The 19,779-nt window shown below is 53.5% G+C and overlaps 1 protein-coding gene across 2 annotated transcripts in view; it reads left to right on the forward strand.

Moving 5' to 3' along the window:
- The window catches only part of TDRD9 (tudor domain containing 9), a 79,783-nt gene extending 60,604 nt beyond the window's left edge, over positions 1–19,179 (forward strand). For both annotated transcript variants that reach the window (XM_047738887.1, XM_047738888.1), the window contains 6 exons: positions 1,511–1,620; positions 2,163–2,259; positions 8,790–8,928; positions 11,493–11,611; positions 17,186–17,258; positions 18,486–19,179. In XM_047738887.1, coding sequence (XP_047594843.1) covers positions 1,511–1,620; positions 2,163–2,259; positions 8,790–8,928; positions 11,493–11,611; positions 17,186–17,258; positions 18,486–18,587 — 640 coding nt within the window. In that variant the 3' untranslated portion in view covers positions 18,588–19,179. The remainder of the gene's footprint in view (positions 1–1,510; positions 1,621–2,162; positions 2,260–8,789; positions 8,929–11,492; positions 11,612–17,185; positions 17,259–18,485) is intronic.
- Positions 19,180–19,779: the final 600 nt, after the last annotated feature.

Genomic DNA, 19,779 nt, shown 5'->3' on the forward strand with positions numbered 1-19,779 from the left:
CTGAGCCGAAGGCAGTCGTCCAACCAACTGAGCCACCCAGGCGTCCCTCTTTTTTTTTTTTTTAAAGATTTTATTTATTTGACAGAGATCACAAGTAGGCAGAGAGGCTGGCGGAGGAGGGGTGGGGAGAAGCAGGCTCCCCACTGAGCAGAGAGCCCGATGTGGGGCTCAGTCCCAGGACGCTGGGATCATGACCTGAGCCAAAGGCAGAGACTTAACCCACTGAGCCACCCAGGCACCCCTGTCTAAGACGTTCTTGAGTATCTTCCAACAAGGGCCTTGTTTTTTCTGTCCTTATTATATCTGTTTTCATTCAGCACACCTGTGAATGCCTGTTGTGTTCTGGAAACGGTATGGTGTGAGGGGAACAACAGTGAACAAAATAGACTCAGGGTGATTCCCCAGATTGGTGTCCAGTGGGGATGGTGTGCAAGAGAAATGGGTCCTCAGAAGAAGAGTTGATGAGGCTCTTGAACATTATGGAAGGGGCTGTGGGACATTACGAAAGCATCTCAAGGGGCCCCGAGTACACTGGGGCCGTGAAAGGCCATGGAGGTTTCCAGAGGGCCCTGAGACGTGCAGAGGAGTTGGCTATGGTCAGTGAATGGGGCGGTGAGGACCAGCGGGAGGGCGTTCCTCGGCCTGGGCCTGGCCTCAGTTTCACTTTGCACTTCAGAATGAGCAGGTGAGAGAGGAGAGTGGGAGGGGAGCGGAGGGCCACAGCACTGTGGCAGACGGGGACAGTCTTGACAAGCAAGATCTAGACTTCATCCGAGGACCCTTGGAAAGCCTGACGTGTATTTTACACGATCGCTTTGGCTGCAAGGAAACCCTCTAGGAGTCTCTTGGAGCCCGTCAGAAATGCAGAGCCCGGGCCCTTTGCAGAGAGCCTGCATTTTCCTAAGATCCGCAGGTGGTCCGTAGGCACCTCGAGGCAGGCAGACCCCAGTGTGAAGAATGCGTCGGGTTTGGGAGGAGAAGGCTCCTCAGGTAGCAGCGTACTTCTGAGGCAGGTCACCGCTGTCATCCCGGCTGGGGACGTCGTGACCGCACGGTGCCCAGGGCAGGAGGTGCAGACAGAACGCTCTATGAGTGCTCCCGCCGTGGAGTCAACGGTGACGTGTGATTAGACTCAGTGGCGCGGAAGGGGACGAGTGAAGCTGCCCTTCCTGCGCGGCCTGTGCTGAGAAGTGCAGGGGCGGGGCGGGTGGCCGGCGCGCCGGGTCAGGAGCAGGGCGCGGCCCGGAGGTCAGGGGCAGAGGCGGCAGTCTGGGCGCTGTCAGCGTGTGGCCGGCGCGAGGCCCGGGAGCAGGAGAGAGATGAGGGCGGAGAGGGGTGGTCGGGATGACGAGGGTAGGCGCGCCGGACATGGGGATGTTGAACAGCTTTCGCCTGTCGCGCGAGGCTCCTGCGCGTGTGGCTGGGTCTCCGGCACGTGTGAGCTGGGGGGTCGAACGCAGCGCGCTGCCCGGCGGGCGTCAGCCCTGTCTCCTGACGACGCCCCTTCCAGGTGTGTGTGGGTGGAGAAGGAGAGCATCAACTCTGTCATCATCAGCGACGCCCCCGAGGACCTTCACCAGAGGTTGCTGGTTGCGGCCTCCCTTTCTGTCAACGCGACCGGTGAGCTGGGGCCACGCTCGTTGCCACGCTCGTTGCCACGCTCGCCTGCCCTGTCTGCCTCCGGCTGTCTGTCCCCGCCCCCCTCCCCCCTGCCCCGCCCGGTGCTGGGACGACTCAGCCTGCGGCCCGGACACCGGTCTGTGCCGCGTCTGCAGGGCGCTTCCGAGCGCCTTGGCTGATCCGAGTGTAAGAAATGGTGCACGTGGACTTCGCTTTGCACAGGGGTGTGGGGATTGAGTTCTGGGTCGGGTTCCTTCCTCAACACGGCCCGGGTTCTTGGCCCCAGGACGAACCTGAAAGGCCGTCGGGGAGGAGGAGAAGGGAAACCACCAGCCTTCCCCGGCAGGGCGAGGCCTGCAGCGAGCGGCCCGGCGGGTGCTGTGGGGGCCCTGGGCTTGGACGGGGGGCGGGGGGCACGGGGCTGGGCCCCGCCCCCTCCACCGGGCCAGACTCCACGAAGGGAACGAGGAGTGTGCAGGGGCGTGCAGCACTCTGCAGGGTAGAGTCCGTGCCTGACGTCACCTCTGTTGATCGTCCGACAGGGTCCACCATGCTGCTGAGAGAGACGTCTCTGCTGCCACACGTGCCTGGCCTCCCGGCTCTCCTCAGTGCGCTGTTCGCGCCAGTGATCGAGTTAAGGTTCGTCCGTCTGTCCGTCCAGCCTGTGTGAAGTGCGAACCCGGTGGGAGAAGTGGGTGCCTCTTAGGCCTCCCCCTGAGGGAGAGGAGACACTTAGGGAGCGCCTGGCTGGGACCCTGGTGGCCACTTGCGGAGCTTCCCCGGGCTTCGGTGCGGCCGAGGTGACGTTACTGTCACCAGCACACCTGCCCGACACAGGGCCGCGTGGGGGCTTGGGGAACAGCGGGGCCGGAGGAAGAAGGTAAGGAACCGGGAATAGCTCTGGATGAACAACGCGCAGGTGGCTAGCCTGTCGCTAAGGGGCCGTGAAAGTGGCACTCCGTTGTCTGGCCCCCGGTGTCAGCAGGCTGCCTGTCCGTACCCCTGGCGATGGGAACCGGGCGACGAGAAAGCAGACCGCTGTGCCCGCTGCGGCTCTTCCTGGTGCCCAGACGGAACCGGGACTTGTCCTGAAGGCTTTGGCACAGGGAACTGTGTGAGTGGGAAGAGAGTCCGCGGCAGCGCCCAACCGTGGGGACGGCCTCGCCACGGGTCTTTGACACTCGGTGCGTGCAGAGCATTTACCCTGGGGAAGCCCCCATGGGCTGCTGTGGAGAAACAAGGTTTGGTCTCCAGGCATCTCACCGCTCTGTGTGGCTGACTGGGGCTGCTGGTGGCCGGCGGCCCAGCCCTCGCCTTGCTCAGCCCTCCGCGCACCCCTCAGGGTCTGGAGCATGGTCGCCCTTGGTGTAGAAGACGGTTGTTGTATGTTCTTTTTTAGCACTGAAAATACATCCTGCTTAGAAAAATCTGGAAAAAGCTGACTGGGAAGAAACCCAATCATTTTTTAAACATTTAGTGTATTTTCAGAATTATTACATAAATTTTTTGTTTTTAGGTTTTTGTCATATTATGTCTTTTCCACAAAAATAAGCATTTTCACATGATGTCTGTAAATATCCATGAAAATAGAATTTATTAGAATAGAACGTTTACTAAATAGAATAAGTAAGTAGAATGTTTAGTAAAATATTAAAATGCATCGTATGGCCCTGAGTGGACATAAAATGGCTTGTATAGACACTGCCCCACTTTATTTACATGCGCTTTTGTTTCTGACCTGTTCTTGTCCCGAAGGGATTTACTGCGCCTTTAAATGTTGGAATTGGGCTTCGCTCTCATTCTGCACTAATGATGAGTATCTTGACGGTATTTATCTTCTGAGTCGTCACAGGGGAGACAAACTTGTAAAAACAGCACACTACGTGAGACTGTCTATCAAGGAAGAAAGCTGCCGTGCGGCCATAGGGAGGCGACTCGGTGACGGTGTGAATCGCAGCCTCCTGACCAACACTGCTGACGCTGTCCTTGCTTCTCTCACTGGACTCCGGTCCTGCCGGGCTTTTGTTTTGAATACGATCTTCTGGACGGCGTGCGTGACACACTGTGTTACTTGTAAATCTCCGAAGCGCAAGTGGTTATGTTAGAGACACTCAAAAACCGTGGAAGTATTTGGTATTTAAAATGCCACCTTTCTAGAACAAAAGCTTACTAGGAGAGGCTTGTGCAGAAACAGTATTAGCGCTTCACACGTAGCTGACACTCTGTATTCAGTTTGTTGAGTTTAAATGAGCCAGCAGGGGTAGTTTCTGCGATCATGTGGGTGACACTGAGTGGCCAGACGCATAGGCTCAGCTTGGTGGTCCGCAGAAGGGGAAGGTAGGGCTGGGGCTGCGTCCTCGCAAGTCTGCTTCTGAGTACTTGGGTGAGCTTTCTCAAATTTGATGAGTCCATAGGGGCCATTATTTGAGGAGCTTTGGAGGGAAAGGGGGCCCGATGTGGGCGCGCTCACTCCTGTCACCTGAGGCCTGGGCCCCAGTGGCTCTTCAGGGTAGAGAGGCCCCCATGGCTGCCTCAGCGGATTTTCCTCCCAGGCGCGGCCATGGGGTTGCGGCAGCTGGCAGGCCGCTGTCCCAGCACAGCGCTGTCCCAGCGCACGGCCTCTGGCTCCACTCTGTCACCGTCCTGTCGAAAGTGACGGCAAACTTGGGACGCCTGGGTGGCTCAGTTGGTTAAGCAGCTGCCTTCGGCTCAGGTCATGATCCCAGCATCCTGGGATCGAGTCCCACATCAGGCTCCTTGCTTGGCAGGGAGCCTGCTTCTCCCTCTGCCTCTGCCTGCCATTCTGTCTGCCTGTGCTTGCTCGCTCTCTCTCTCTGACCAAAAAAAAAAAAAAAAAAAAAAAAGTGACGGCAAACTGAAGACCAGAGGGCAGGTCCGCCGCCCCAGCCCACTGTCTGCAGAGGTGGGGGGTGGGGGGCTGCTTATCTCCAGCAGCCAGCAGAGCCACGGGAGGCCTGGGTCCCGTCTGGCACCTGGGACCACTGGCCGGGTGGGCCGCCGTTCCCTGCCCCTTCTCTGCACCTCTCGCCCCTCCCTTTCCTTCTGCCAGCCGGGGGCCTGGGCCTGAGCAGCTCTGCCCTCAAGAAGGGCACAGGTTTCCTGTCACCGTTGCCTCCGGCCGGCCTTCGACACCCCAGCCCTCAGCGGGCTTCAGCTCTCCTGCTCCCACGGTCCCTTCCCCGACGTGCTTCCTTGAACGTCCACTCGCGTCCGCTCCAGGCTCCCGGTGCTGGTGTCCCCAGTGAGAGGGACACGCTCCATAGTAGCAAGCCCGGCGTCCGCAGGAGGGGCGGTGGGGGTCGGGGAGCAGGTGCTGCCAGCCGCGGCCCTGACGCATCCCTTACCTCCCCACGCGGGTCCTTCCGCCGGGGCTCAGCTCTTGCGGCCGGGGTGGGGCGAGGGCAGCCGATCTGGTGCCTTTTCAGGGCAGCGCTCCAGCCCCGGAAGCAAGGGAGGGGGAGTCCCCTAAAAGAGTAACCAGCGAGAGTGGCTTCCGAGGGAGCTTGGGCTTTGTTACCGTCTGTTCCATGTTGGCTGCACAACAGTTACTCTAGCAGCCCTTGCGGTGCTGTGCAAGGAGCTCAGACGGGGTCCCCCAGGGACAGCTGGTCCCTGCTCCTTGCCGTCTGGGTCTTCAGCAGGAGGCCCTGGCGGCGCAGGGGTGGGAGTCCCGCCTGCTCTGTTCACGTGTCTGGTGGTTGATTCTGGCCTGGCGCTGGAGGCCTCAGTTTCTGCCCCCGAGGCTCCCGAGGGCCTCCCTGTCGGGGCTTCTGCGTGGGCTCACCGGAGCCGCTTCCAGTGTGGTGGCTGGGTGCCCAAGGTCTGCGTCTGAGAGAATTGGGGGGCAGCTGTGGCCTCTTAGGACCAGCCTCAGAAGTGCCCCCGTCCTACCCAGACCCAGGCTGTGGGACCATAGGCCCCATGTGTCTCGGGAAAGTGTCAGCCTGCCATCGTGACAATGGAGCATGGGATGGAGCTCCTGACCCCCCATCTGTACAGCGTGCCCCCTTCTCTGGTGACGTCCTGTCTGAAGTGTTTACGGTGCAGTCACGTACTGCTCTTTTTTTTTTTTTTTTTAAATTTTATTTATTTACTTGACAGACAGAGATCACAAGTAGGCAGAGAGGCAGGCAGAGAGAGGGGGGCAAGCAGGCTCCCTGCTGAGCAGAGAGCCCGATGTGGGGCTCGAACCCAGGACCTGGGATCATGACCTGAGCCGAAGGCAGAGGCTTAAATCCACTGAGCCACCCAGGCGCCCCCATGTACTGCTCTTTAAACAAATCTTCATCTAACTCTCGTGTTTCTAAGAAGCCTTAGAATACTTGAGAAGAGTGCAGAGGTGCCTTTAAGTACTGGGAGCATGAGGTGATGGGAGCGTGGTAGGAGGGGGCTCGCTCGGGGTTGCTGGGAAGGCTGAGGCAGCAGGTGTGTCTGGCCCAGCTCTCAGGCTCGCCGCGTGCTGCCAGTCTCGGGGCCAGGGTCTCCCGCCTCGGAGGTCCTCCTGTCTGGAGGGACGAGGGACGGCTGTCAGGAGCTCATGGGCCCACTGGGGCGGCGGGTGGCTCCCCTCGATGCACAGTGTGCAGCCTCCAGGGCCGGACAGTGCCCTACAGGTGCTTGGTGCTGTGATGGCGTCTACCCCACTCGGGCGGTTCCGGGCAGCATCGCAGGGCACGTCCTTCTCGCAGAGCGGCTGCAGCAGGATTTGGAAATTCCAGTAGATTTCTGACGCGCGCAGCTGTCCCTTGACCGACAGAGCCTGCTGTTGAGGGGGGGCTGTACCGAGGACCTTGAGTCGGTGGACCCGTACGCTGTAGGTCACGTGTATGTTACGCCGCGTTCTTGTGATTAGGTGAGCTAGCAAAAAGAAATATTTTCCCAGGTTTCCAGAAATCTTCTGGTCTATTCATTGAAAAGAATGCATGTGTAGCTAGAGCTGCACAGTTTAAACCGTGTTGTCCAAGGCTCAGCTGAACTCCGTAGATGATTACCGTGTAACTGAGCTGTTTCCCACTGACTCACATTTCAGTTTTAAGGAAGCGCATTTCCTCCTTGGCTCACGTGGGGAGTGTTCTAGATTATTAGCTTTCAGTGCACGTGGCTCTTCTGTTGTATTTATTTTAAACCTGATTGTCTGGAGACGTTAGCTCTTCCGAGCACAGTGGTTGTCATCTTGCGTAAGCTTGAGTTCCCTTACGTAAGTTGTCTCAGAATGAATTAGGTCTCCGGCATGCCCTGGGCCGTATCTTCATGGAACACACTCGGCTTTCGTTGCGTGATTTTGGCAGTTCTCCGTCACAGTTCAAAATGGGTATGATGAAGGAAGGAAGAATATGTCTGTGGTCCTAATTACTGCACATGAGTTTCTAGGATGCCCAGAAAAGAATTAAAGCCGGTGCTTGGTTAGCTTTGTTGGCTGAAGGTTTAGAGCCAATGAACAGAGAATTACTGTCCTGCTGTGGGTCAGTTCAAGGCTGAATCTTTTGGGACTATACTTGTTGATAAGCGTTTGTTAGCACGTGTGAGGACCTGTGTAAGTGTCAGTGGCAATTAGTGAGGTAGGGGCGATGTGGCGTTTTATTAACCATGCTGAAAGCCGCCTTGTTAGTCTTACCGTTGGTGACCCGGGGCTATTGTTTCTTTTCTGGAAGGATTTTCTAGAAATTGAAATAAGAGTAAATTATGTCGTGTTAAAAATAACGGGGGGAGCATACTCTTCAGAGAGACACTTTGGTGGCTATTTTGTAAGGCGCTCTTCTTTCTGGAGCTCTTCTTTGAGTGTACTTAAAGTGGGGTTCTCTTTCATTTTCGTGAAAGTGAAGAAGGAATTTGTGTGTTTGTGTATGTGTGTCTTTAGGGCTAAGAAGAAAGCTCTATTTTTGCCTGGATTATTTTCATCAAAACTTTATGGATCTAGATTATGGGGGGAAAAGTCTGAGTTAAGAGTCAAAGAAAATTAGCAAAATATTTTAGAAGGTGTTAAGTGACGGGCACCTGGGTGACTCAGTGAGTTAAGCCTCTGCCTTCGGCTCAGGTCATGATCCCAGGGTCCTGGGATCAAACCCCGCATCAGGCTCTCTGCTCAGCAGGGAGCCTGCTTCCTCCTCTCTCTGCCTGCCTTTCTGCCTACTTGTGATCTCTTTCTGTCAGATAAATAAATAAAATCTTTTTTTAAAAAGGTATTAAGTGTTAATATCTGTTTACTCGTTTTATAATTATTTGTTGATATTGTTCTGGGCTGTGATGCTGGCATTTAACTCCTGGACAGGAGAAGGAGCCTGGGGACAGAGGACTCTAGGGGCATGGGAGGGGGGAGGTTTCCCCCCTGGAGGAGCCTAACTGGCTTGTAGGGAAGCCAGAGGGGCTGGAGCCTGGCGCAGGGCTAGAGGGGGTGGAGAACGTGATTTGAGATGACATGGGGGAGCGAAGCAGAGACTGGACACTCTGTGGCTCAGAGTAGCTCAGGTTTTGCTCAGAATGCTGCAGGAAGCCCTTCAGCAAGGGGTAGGATGATGACTGGAGTTGTTCTGAAAACTAACACTCTTTGCTGTGTGGAAGCCACACTCGAAGAGGCAGGAGTCGGTGTGGGGAAGATGGGTCCGAACGTGGCTGTGTGGGTGCTGGTGAGACGTGGAGAGGGTCATGAGATGGAGGGAGACTTTGAACATGGAAGTGATGGGACATGGTGCTGGAGAGGAGCGGGCAGGGTTCGGTGTATGGTTGCAACAGGGTAAGAAGGTGGGACAGACATCTTGTAAGCTTTTATGAGGTGCTAGACTTCTTTCACAGCCATAAATACATGTGTATCACCCTTTCTGCAGAAACCTCACTAATAAGAATTTAACTCATGGGAAGGATTTGAAGGTAGGGAAAAAACTGATGCAGTAAAATATACTTTATGTTATCTGACGTAGTGAGAAATGTAGAAATGTAAATGATGGATTAATAAACATATTTACTGTCCTTATAACTGAATATCCTCTATTATTTCCAGTATGAAAACTGGAAGAGAAAATGCAAAGATGAAATCAGTTGCCGGACTGAGGTCGGCACAACTCAGGGTGATCGTATTGGCCTATTCCTGTGATACCAAAGCAGTGGTTTAACCACTTTGAGATAGTAACTCTTTCTAAAAACTTCTCATTTAGGGTCGATCGGGAAGGAAAATGCTATACTGGAGTCCTTTGTGGTTTGGGGTGGAACCCAACTACGGGGGCCCCTATCCTGCCGGAGCATGACATCGAGCTAGCCTTTGACGTTCAGCTCAGCGTGGAGGACATCATGGAGGTAAGATGTGTGTGTCCGTCACGCTGGAGCAGCCGTGTCTCTCCCGTGGGTGGTTTGCACAGGAATTTATTTATTTATTTTTAAAAAGACTATTGATCTATTTATTTGACAGAGAAATCACAAGTAGGTAGAAGCAGGCAGAGAGGCAGGCAGAGAGAGGGGAAGCAGGCTCCCCGCTGAGCAGAGAGCCCGATGTGGGGCTCGATCCCAGGACCCTGAGATCATGACCTGAGCCGAAGGCAGAGGCTCAACCCACTGAGCCACCCAGGCTTCCCTAGCACAGCCATTTAACAGTGAACACGGCGTCGGACACGGCGCTCTGCATACGGACCTGCACCTCTGGTCCCGGGGTCCTCACTCTCTCTTCGCCTCCCTATTTCACTTCCCCTTGGTCTCTGACCGAGTTGGTGCTCTAGGAATTTCTCCCGTGGGCTCTCCCGGCACAGGAAGCTTTTCTGGGCGGTGGAAGTAAACCCCAGGGCAGTAGCACTGCTGCGACTCTCTGCCCAGGTCTCCTGCCCCGTCCAGACCAGCTGCACATCCTTGCTGGGTCGGGGTGGGAGAGGGGAAGTGAAGTCTGGCCGGGCCTGCCCTGCTCACGGGCGCGGGGGGGGTGGGGGTGGGGGGGGGGGCTGGTGAGTGGAAGACCCTGCGGCAGTTAGGGTTAAGCACTCAGCAACGTAGGAAGCAGCTTGACAAAGTAATTTTATGGCTTTTGAATCTAATAATGAAAACTTTGGGCTGGTATTCATATGCTTTTATTCTTGTATCTCATTGTTGTGGTGATTCAGCTTTATTGCATGTCACAAGGAGAGAAATAAAGCTGGCCCTCAGCTCATGTAGTCTGAGCAGCACTGCTGCAGAGTGCCTGGCCCCTCTTTGTTCTCAGGATTGCACAAAGTAGGTGCGGCGGGCATCGCAGCGCCGGAGGGCGTGGGGAAAGGCGGCGCTGAGGGCGGCCACGCCCGCCTGTCTCCCAGAGGCCAGGCTCCTAGCACTGGGCGGCTTCCGTGTCCCTGACTCAGCTCTTTGACTTACCGGTACTTCTGGCTTAAAGACGTAAATGTAAAATGTCACTGTAAAATGTAAAGTGAGAAAACTTCAGGAAGGAAATAGGGGAGAAGATGCATATGGTCTTGGGTTTGGCGGTGAGTGTGGAAGCAGCACCAGAAGCGCGGTCTGTTGGAGAAAAAACTGGGAAGCCGGACTCAGTCAGAATTAAAAACTTCGCTCTGCCCAAGAGCCTGCTAAGAGGATGGAAGGATGGGCCGCTCACAGGAGAAAACACTTGCCGGTCATTTGTGTGACAAAGGACTTTTGTCCATAATGTGTAAGAAAGTCTGAAGACCTGGTCATTTAAAAAAGTGACTAAATGAAACTCTGGGCAGCAACGAACACAAGGAGATGCTCAACGTCCTGTTGATTAGGAAATGCACATCAAGACCACGAGGACAGGGACGCCTGGGTGGCTCAGTTGGTTAAGCGGCTGCCTTCGGCTCAGGTCATGATCCCAGCGTCCTGGGATCGAGTCCCACATCGGGCTCCTTGCTCATCGGGGAGCCTGCTTCTCCCTCTGCCTCTGCCTGCCATTCTGTCTGCCTGTGCTTGCTCTCTCTCCCTCTCTCTCTCTGACAAATAAATAAAATCTTAAAAAAAAAAAAAAAAAAGACCACGAGGACAGTCCTCTGTGTGCCTGTTCCAGTGGCTTCAGTCTGGAACCTGACAGTAATGGATGCTGGTGAGCATGTGAGGCAGTGGGTACTCTGTCCGGTGCTGGGGGGTGGCAGAGCTCAGCTCCTTTTTTGGAAGACAAGATTCGTAGAAGTTGAATGCAACTACCATGAGGTCCAAGAGTCCCACCTCCGATGGTTTATCCAAGAGATCAGAACAGTTAGATCCACGTGACGTCTACAGGTGAATGTTGATGGCTTCACTCAGATCGTACTTGCTAGAGACTGGGAGCAATCGAGATGTCCCTCAAAAGGGGATGCTTGGAGACCATGTGCGATGGCCACGCAAGGCAGCACAAAAGCGGGAGCAGTGATTCGAGTAAGTCTTAAATGCCCATCTCCGTGGGAGAGAAGCCGGGACGCGGAGGCCACACGCTGTATGGTCCCATTCACGTGACACACTGGGGAAGGCTGGGTCATAGGACGGCGAGCAGACTGGTGCTTCTTGCAGAGAGGGGCTGCTCTGTGGGTTGCTCGGGTGCTGGATACATGACCCCACGCGTGGTCAACCCACAGACCGATCCCCATGCAGGAGGGGCGCTAAGGTACCCGACGGAGACAGACACACAGACGTTGGGCCATTGCACTGAGGAGGAAAAGAGCTTTGGAGATTGTACAGCTGCCGCCAGAAGCCTGAGAGTCTCAGTCTCCCTCTCCCTCCACACCTCCCCCTGCTCACTCTTGTTCACATGTGCGCATGCCTTGTCTCTGAATAAATAAAATCTTTAAGGAACGAGTATGAACAGCTGTGAATGCTTATGAATTACTTAAATGTAGAATGAAACACAGTTACAGTACAACCATGTGAATATTTGGGCTGTCCTTTATTTACAGATTAATATTCTCAGGGCTGCTATCAACAAGCTGGTATGTGATGGGCCAAATGGGTCGAGGTTTCTTGGGCCAGAAAGAATCGTACAGTTGCAGGATAGCGCTCGCCAGAGACTTCTGGGGTAAGTTGTGCCTTTCTATAAACGTGTTCAATATCGAAGCTGCCTTAGCAACTGTGAGAAAGGCTCACTTCAGTTTTCTCTCTTCAGTTCTGTACATGCAAGTGTTTTTCTGTGAACTTTGCACTGAACTTTGATAACCGGCATGTGCTCAGGCCGTCTCAGGGTAGTCGCCCGAGGCATGGGCACCCCGGTCAGAAACAATGCTAGAAAACATGAAGCGTCCTTATAAAACTGAAAGAAATCCACCCAGAATGTCCATGGGAAGGTGTGGAATGTCCCCAGCGGGTCAGATGCCCCGTGCCCGGCACAGCTTGAGTCCTGGCAGCACGGGAGCCTGCCCCGGGCGTGCAGGGACCAGCGACCGATGCTCCTTTTCAGCTCCTTACAACCCCCGTCAGCAGGAGTGGCCACGTCCTGACGAGTTTGGGGGTTTCGCATCACAGTTCAGGGACGGTAGTAAGTACGTTTGGAGAGCTGTGCCGACCCTGACCGCCACTCCGTCCTACGTTTCATCTGCCTCAAAAGTTCACGCAGGTGTTTTGAAACTAAATTGTGATGCTTGTACAGCATACGTTTACTGAAACTCTTGAATTGTATACTTAAAGTTGATTAATTTGATAGTAATAAGTGATATCTCAACAAAGGTGGTTTTTTTTTTAAAAGATTTTATTAATCCATTTGACAGACAGAGATCACACGCAGGCAGAGAGGCAGGCAGAGGGAGAGGGGGAAGCAGATTCCCTGCTAAGCAAAGAGCCCGATGAGGGGCTCGATCCCAGGACCCTGAGATCATGACCTGAGCTGAAGGCAGAGGCTGAACCCACTGAGCCACCCAGGTGCCCCTCAACAAAGGTGTTTTTTTAAAGATTTGTTAGAGCGTGTGAGCAGGGGGAGAAGCAGAGGCGGAGGGGGAAGCAGGCCCCCCATCAAGCAGGGAGCCCGATGTAGGACTCAATCCCAGGACCCCAGAATCAGTTTTTAAGTAATCCCTGTATCACACGTGGCGCTCAAACTCAACAACCCCAAGACGAAGAGCTCTGCGTCCCACTACTGAGCCAGCCGGGACCTCCACATCCGTTTTAGGACCAGCTTGTTAGTCTGCAGCCGGCCTGCTGAACCTGTGGTAGGGATTTTGCTGGATCCACCGCCAGTTTGGTGAGAATTAGCAGCTCAGCCGTACTGACTTGGGCGCTCCACGAAGAGGGCTTGCTTGATAGTTCTCTGTTTTCTTCTTCACCTGTTTTTATAGTTTTCAACGTGCAGATCTTGTACTGTTGTTAAATTATTTCTAAGTATTTTAGTCTTTTGGATCCTATTGTGAATGAAATTATTTTATTTTTGGCTTGTTCGTTGCTAGAAATGAACTGATTTTCACATACTGATCTGTATCCTGTGATCCTGCTAATAAGCTGGTTTATCAGTACTGGTAGTTTCTGCAGATTCTCTGGGATCTCTCTCTCATGCACGGGATCGTGCCTGTGAGTGAGGCAGGTTTTCTCCTTCCTCACTGCCCTGTGTGCTCCTCACTTCTCTCCTGCTCCGTACTGGCTGGAGCTCGCAGCGCACTGGGCGTGGAGATGGCGTGGCGGAATCTTGCTCTTGTGCGGGTCTCGGCCACTCGCTAGGAGGGGATTGGCTGTGGCTTCTCCACAGAGGGGGCTTGCCAGGTTGCGCATGTCCCCAGCTGCCCGCAGTGTGCTGAGAGCTTTTGTCAGAAGGGACGTTGCATTTTGCCAAATATTTTTCTGTCCTTGAGGTAATTACGTTTGTTTTCTTTCTTTTCATCCAATTTATATGGTATATTTTATTACTTGCTTTTGGGGTGTTCAAACTAGCCTTTTGTTTCTGTTTTGAATTCCACATGGTGTGTAATCTCTTTTTATAGATTTGTAGATGGTTTGCAACATTTTTTTCTTAAAGGATTGTCCCATCTGTGCTCATGAGGGCAGTTGGTTTGTCCTTGTCTTGTGAAGTCTTTGGTTCGGTATCAGGGTAAAACTGGCTTCCAGGAATGCGTTTTAAACATTTGACAGGATTTTCCAGTGAAGCGATCTGAGCTGGGACTGCTTTGTGGGGTAAATTTTTAGTTACTAAATGAATTTCTTGTTTTTACGTCTATTCAGATTTTCTATTTCTTTTTAAGTCAGTTTTGATAGTTTGTGTCTTTTAGGGATTTGTTCATTTGAATTGACTAGTTTATTTACAGAAAGTTGTTGAGAATCTTCTTTTGTAATCCTTTTCTTTTTCTGAAGGTTTACTTTTATTTTTTTTTATTTTTTATTTTTTTAAGATTTTATTTATTTGACAGAGAGAGATCACAAGTAGACGGAGAGGAAGGCAGAGGGAGAGAGAGAGAGAGAGAGGGAAGCAGGCTTCTTGCTGAGCAGAGAGCCCGATGTGGGACTCGATCCCAGGACCCTGAGATCATGACCTGAGCCGAAGGCAGCGGCTTAACCCACTGAGCCACCCAGGCGCCCCCTGAAGGTTTACTTTTAGAGAGAGAGCGGGTGTGCGTGTGCACGCGTCGGGGGAGGGAGAGTCTCAAGCAGGCCCCCTGCTGAGCGGGGGTTCCCAACCTGGGGCTCCCTCCCACCACCCCAAGACAGTGATCTGATCCAAAATCTTAACACTTGGCCACGCAGCCGACGGAGCCACCCAGCCGCCCCCCAGACTGATTTCTGTCTGTATTACGGGCACTGCCGCCCGACTCTGCTGTCTCAGGCCTGCCGGTGTGGTGCGCCGTAAGGGCATTTCTGTTTCAGTCATTGTACTTTTTTTTTTTAATTTTTTTTAAAGATTTTATTTATTTATTTGACACTCAGAGATCACAAGTAGGCAGAGGGGCAGGCAGAGAGAGAGGAGGAAGCAGGCTCCCCGCCGAGCAGGGAGCCCAACTCGGGGCTCGATCCCAGGACCCTGGGATTATGACCTGGGATTATGACCTGGGCTTTAATCCACTGGGCCACTCAGGCGCCCCAGTCATTGTACTTATCAACTCTAGAATTTCTCTTCCAGGTTTTTCTATTGTGTAGTTTTTAATTCTTAATGCGGTTATCTCTGAGTCGTTGCCATATTTTCCTGTATTTAGAAGTGGTTCACTTGAATTCTTTGTGGGTACTCACGATGGCGGCTCTGAAGTTTTGCGTGCTAAACCCACATTCGGGCCTGCTAGCTGCTTTTGGCTGCTTTTCTCCCCTGGGTGTGGGTCATACATTCCTACTTCTTGCAAACTGTCTCTCAGTTTTTTGCTGAAAAGTGGCCATTTTATTTTTTTACTTTTCAAATTTTTTTTAGTTTCCGGGGTAGAATTTAGTGTTTCGTCAGTCTCCTGTAACACCCAGCGCTCGTTCCATGAAGCACCCTCCTTAATGCCCACCACCCTGCCGCCCCATCCCATTCCCCTCCCCTCCAGCAGCCCTCAGTTTCTTAGAGTTCAGTGTCCCTTATGGTTTGCGTCCCTCTCTGATTTCATTTTATTTTTCCCTCCCTTCCCCTTTGTTATATGTTTTGGTTCTTATATTCCATATATGAGTGAGACCGTATGATAGTTGTCTTTCCCTGATTGACTTCTTTTGCTCAGCACATTACCCTCTAGTTCCATCCACATCGATGTAAATGCTAAGTTTTCATTCTTCCTGGCGACTGATAGTCCCTCGTATACATGGACCACAGCGTCTTTATCCATTCACCTGTTGACAGACATTCCGGCTCTTTCCTTCCACAGTTTGGCTGTTGTGGACGTTGCTGCTATAAACATTGGGGTGCACGTGCCCCTTCGGATCACTGTGTTGTGTTCTTTGAGTAAGTACCCAGTAGTGCGATTGCTGGGCCGTAGGGTGGCTCTGGTTTCCAATTCTTGACAAACCTCCATGCTGGTGTCCAGAGCGGCTGCTCCAGCTCGCACCAGCGGTGCGCGAGGGTCCCCGTTCCCCGCATCCTCGCCGACACCGGTCGTCTCCCGAGTCGTTAACTTTGCCATTCTGGCTGGTGTGAGGTGGGATCTCACTGTGGTTCTGATTTGTGTTTGCCTGATGCCGAGACATGCTGAGCACTTATCCGTGTGTCTGTTGGCTGTTTGGATGTCTTTTCTGGAGGAGCGTCTGCTCATGTCTTCTGTTTCTGGGATGTCGCATAGTAGTGTGGGACCAAGCCCCGTACGGGGTTCTGCAGGGCAGGCTTTCCACCGTGTAGTGAGGCCACTGATGCCTGCGTTCTGTTTTTGTTTCAGTTCTCCTTTCTGTTTTCAGCCTGGCTCACCAGGAGTCGTCCCTGTGTGTGTGTCGCGCAGTGCTCAGCTGGTGATTAGTCAGAAGTTGCGCTTGAGTCCCTAAGCCTTTAAGCTCCCGCCCTCTGCCGGGAGATGCATGCGTATGTGGCTTGGGGAATGCAGCCACAGTTCAGACTATTTCGGACTCTTGCCAGTTTTTACTTTCCCCCACGACTCTCCTGTGCGCACCCACTGCCTGGTCATCCCGGCTGCTTGGCTGGCTCAGGGCCATCTGAGTCTTGTCTGCCTGCGTGTGGCCCTCTAGCTGCCCAGGAGATGTGCAGGGGGATGTGGGCCTCTGGTACTCTCATTCCCAAACCTCCCTCTTGGGCTCTGACATTGTCGGTCTGCTCTGCGCCCAAGCACGACCATGACCTAAGGCTGGCAGAGCTGTGGGCTTTTCCCTTTCTTTCTGACCAGGTTTACTGTTTCTGCTGCTGGTGTTGCCGGACGGAGCATTTCTCTCGGCACCTGATCAAGTGAGCTCAGTCTGGCGGTGAGGGCGCCGGGTTCGGCGGCCGGTCTGGCCGGGCAGCGCTGGGGTCCGAGGCTGAGCTGTGGGTGGGAGGAGCTAGGCCCTCCGCAGGAGCCGCAGCCCGGACGCCGCTGTCTCACCCGCAGTCAGGAGTGCTCTGTGAATGAATGCTTCTCAGCTTACTTGTTTTCCGTGAATTTCAAATGTTTGGGGGTTTGTGGGTTTTGGACAGTTTTGTCAAATTTTACAGTTGTTTGGGGGTGTGAGATTTCTAGACTTTGTTCTGTCGTTGCTGGGAGGCTCTATCTCTCTGTGCCTTTCATGGCATTTCCACCTGACACAGGTGTCTGGGAGTAGAAGATGTGACACACCCTGGTCCCCTCAGGCAGCCGTGTGTGGGACGGGGCAGCGCTGCTCGCTGTGGAGGCGCGGGGGGTGGGGGTGGGCATGGGTCGGTCTTCTGCATCTCCTGCGTGGACAGCGGGTTAAAATGTTCTCTGGTCATAACTACGTAAATCTTGACCTTTCAAAAACTTACTGCAGTTATAATTATGGATTTAAATCTCTTTTTACGGTGCCTGGGTGGCTCAGTCAGTTAAGCGTCTGCCTTCAGCTCGGGTCATGATCCCAGAGTCCTGTGATCGAGCCCCACGTCGGGCTCCCTGCTCAGCGGGGAGCCTGCTTCTCCCTCTCCCTCTGCTGCTGCTTCCCCGTTTGTGCGCTTGCTCTCTCGCTCTCTTTTACAAAAATAAATAACTTTTTTAAAATAATAGTGTTTTCAGTTACTGACGTATAATCAACATGATTTTTTTATTTTTTTTTATAATTTTAGTTTGTTCTGTCAGTTGAAGCCAAGACAGAGAGTTGTCCCTAAGTGGCATGAAAAGCCGTATGAGTGGAATCAGGTGAGTGAGAAATAGCGCCATGGGGACAGCCTGCCCCTGGGAGTGATGGGCTTGGCAGATGCAGAGCCGGGGTTGTGGCAAGTCTCGAGGGAATAGAAAGGGACAGGCAGAGTGGACGGCTCTTTGGTTCATGGGGTGGCTGAGTCTGGATGCTGTGCTCTCTGTGAGACCTGGGCCGACAGTCCTGCCACTGTGGCGGAAGCAGCGGGAGCATCCGGGTGAGCTGTCTGGGCACGTCGGTGCTGCCCCGGGCTGCTGGGGCTCTCAGTGCACTGCGGCCGAGGTGGCTTCGCCTGCAGACGGAACGGCTGGGCCCGGATCTGGTGAGAGCCCCCTTCCCAGCTCGGAGACACGCGCCCTCGTGCTGTGTCCTCACGTGGTGGAGAGAGGGGATCTCTCCCTCACGGCTCTTCTGAGAAGGACTCTAAGCCCATCGTGGGGGCCTCCCCCTTGCGACCTTATGTAACCCCACTCACCCCCAAAGGCCCCATCTCCAGACACCATTACAGCAGTGATGAGAGCTTCAGCCTATGGATTCGGGGCCTGGGTCAGTCCAGAGCAGTGGGGAAGGAGGGCAGAGCCCATCTGGGGCGCCTGGACATTTCCATGCCAAGTTTTGGAAACATAACATTTAACTCAAGGGGCAGGACCCTAAGGGAGGGGCTTCCCGCTTTAGTTCTAGAGCCAAGGGTGTTTTTTGTAAATAAACCAGTTGCAGTAGAAGTGAGACGATGCCCCTGGGGGTGCTGTTTTCCCGTCCTGAGCCCAGAGGAAGCTCTCCTTCTCCTGTGTGCATGTGACCGGGGTCCCTCCTTAGAGCGCTGAGGACCGGACGCTGGAGCCAGCTCCCTGTGTCACAGGGCTCTGTCCGGGCGACAGCAAGGGCGCCTGCCGCCTCTCCTGTGGGCTCTGTGAAAACAACTTTATTTTGAGGTTGACGTGATTTGGAAAACATACACATATTTAACGAAGTCGCAGTTCCCACGTACACAGGAAGGGGGTGTGCGTGCAACCTTCAAGTATAGGTCACTGTATTGTTAAAGGAGAGTTGTCAGACGTACAGTAGTCAGTGCTGGAGAGAAGGGGAAACTGATAGACTCCTGACTCCTGTCCTACACGTCCGTGTGTCTGTGTCTAATTTTATTCACTCGTTTACTTATTTTACTTGATGTCCATAAGGGTCCATCTTCCAGAAGGGTCCCGACTGGTCCTTTTGTCTGTCCCTAGGTTGATCCAAAGCTGGTCATGGAGCAGGCTGACCGGGAGAGTGGCCGAGGGAAGAACACCTTTCTCTACCAGCTCCACAAACTGGTTGTTCTCAGCACCTAGGTTCCTCCCGAAGGCACCGAGGCCCGCCGCACACACAGTTGAATGAAGCCTCCCCCTGCAGACTGGCTTTTCTTGGCACCTGAACGTTACAGTCTTGGCCCGCTGCATGTGAAAGGTCTTCTCCACCCTTCTTCCTCTTCCTGCGTGGGTGGTGGCTGGAGAGTGGTGTTTCTGTTCAGGTGGGAAGGATTGGAAAGTCTAGTCCTTTCTAGAAACAGGAAATCACTGTGTTGAAGATTTTGGGGAAAACTGAACGAAGACTGTGTGGCAGATGAGCTCTGTTTTGCTTTAACTCTGTTCGGGTAACCATAGATAGCTGAGCACGTAAGGTTCCGGTACGTGCTAGTGTGTTCTGTTTGTCACTGTGATACAGGGGAACCGTGACCCCCAAACCTCACTTTACCACAGAGGAGAGCTGCGTGCTTTTCGGAACCATGTGGCAGTTTCTGATTTTTTTTTCTGTGAGGGAAAATATTTAATTTCGGTAAAACTAACTTCAGTTTTGTGTATTTCAGATTTTTACCTGTGTTATAATTCTGAGTCTAAATTCTGGAAATCTGATTACCTGGTAACTAGTACATTTATGTTAAAGCAATAAAAGCTTTAGACTAAGTTTCTGTTTCTGGCAGTTTTTAGTCCCAGGACATTACAGTGTATTTCATTCTAAAGCCTCAGAATTTAGAGAACTGACCAAGAGGAGTGCGGGCCTGTTGGTGAGAGTGAACTCCCGTCAGGGTCAGGGCCGGGCTTGCCTAAGAACAGCAGCAACCATGAAGCCCACAGGAGGAGATCCCTGCCGGCTCGCGTGGGCGTCGGGGTGCTGCCAGGGGGGTCCGCAGGGGCGAGTGGAAGCGTGAGCAAAGCGGTCCGCCTCGGCCAGCAGGTTCCAGCTGGGCGGTTGGAGGCGCGTGAGAAAATCCGAAGAGCATGTGTGCGGGGGATCCACAGGGTGGTGACTGGGAGCTCATGTGGGAGCACTGGGAAGCCTCCAGTCTGGGGAGCTCCTGTAAACTGGGGGCCCAGCCAGCACTCCGTTGGGCCTTGTGGGCCCGCTGGGGGGCCAGTGCTGTGTGTGTGTCACAGTGAGCCGTCGTGACCTGCCTCGCGCTGTCGCCCGTGTCTCCCTTGTACCCTGGTTCTTGCTGAGCTGTGCGCTGAAGAGGTCCAGGTGGGGCGTCCTGGGAATGTGCTG

Source organism: Lutra lutra, chromosome 7, assembly GCF_902655055.1.
Source record: "Lutra lutra chromosome 7, mLutLut1.2, whole genome shotgun sequence".
Lineage (NCBI taxonomy): Eukaryota > Metazoa > Chordata > Mammalia > Carnivora > Mustelidae > Lutra > Lutra lutra.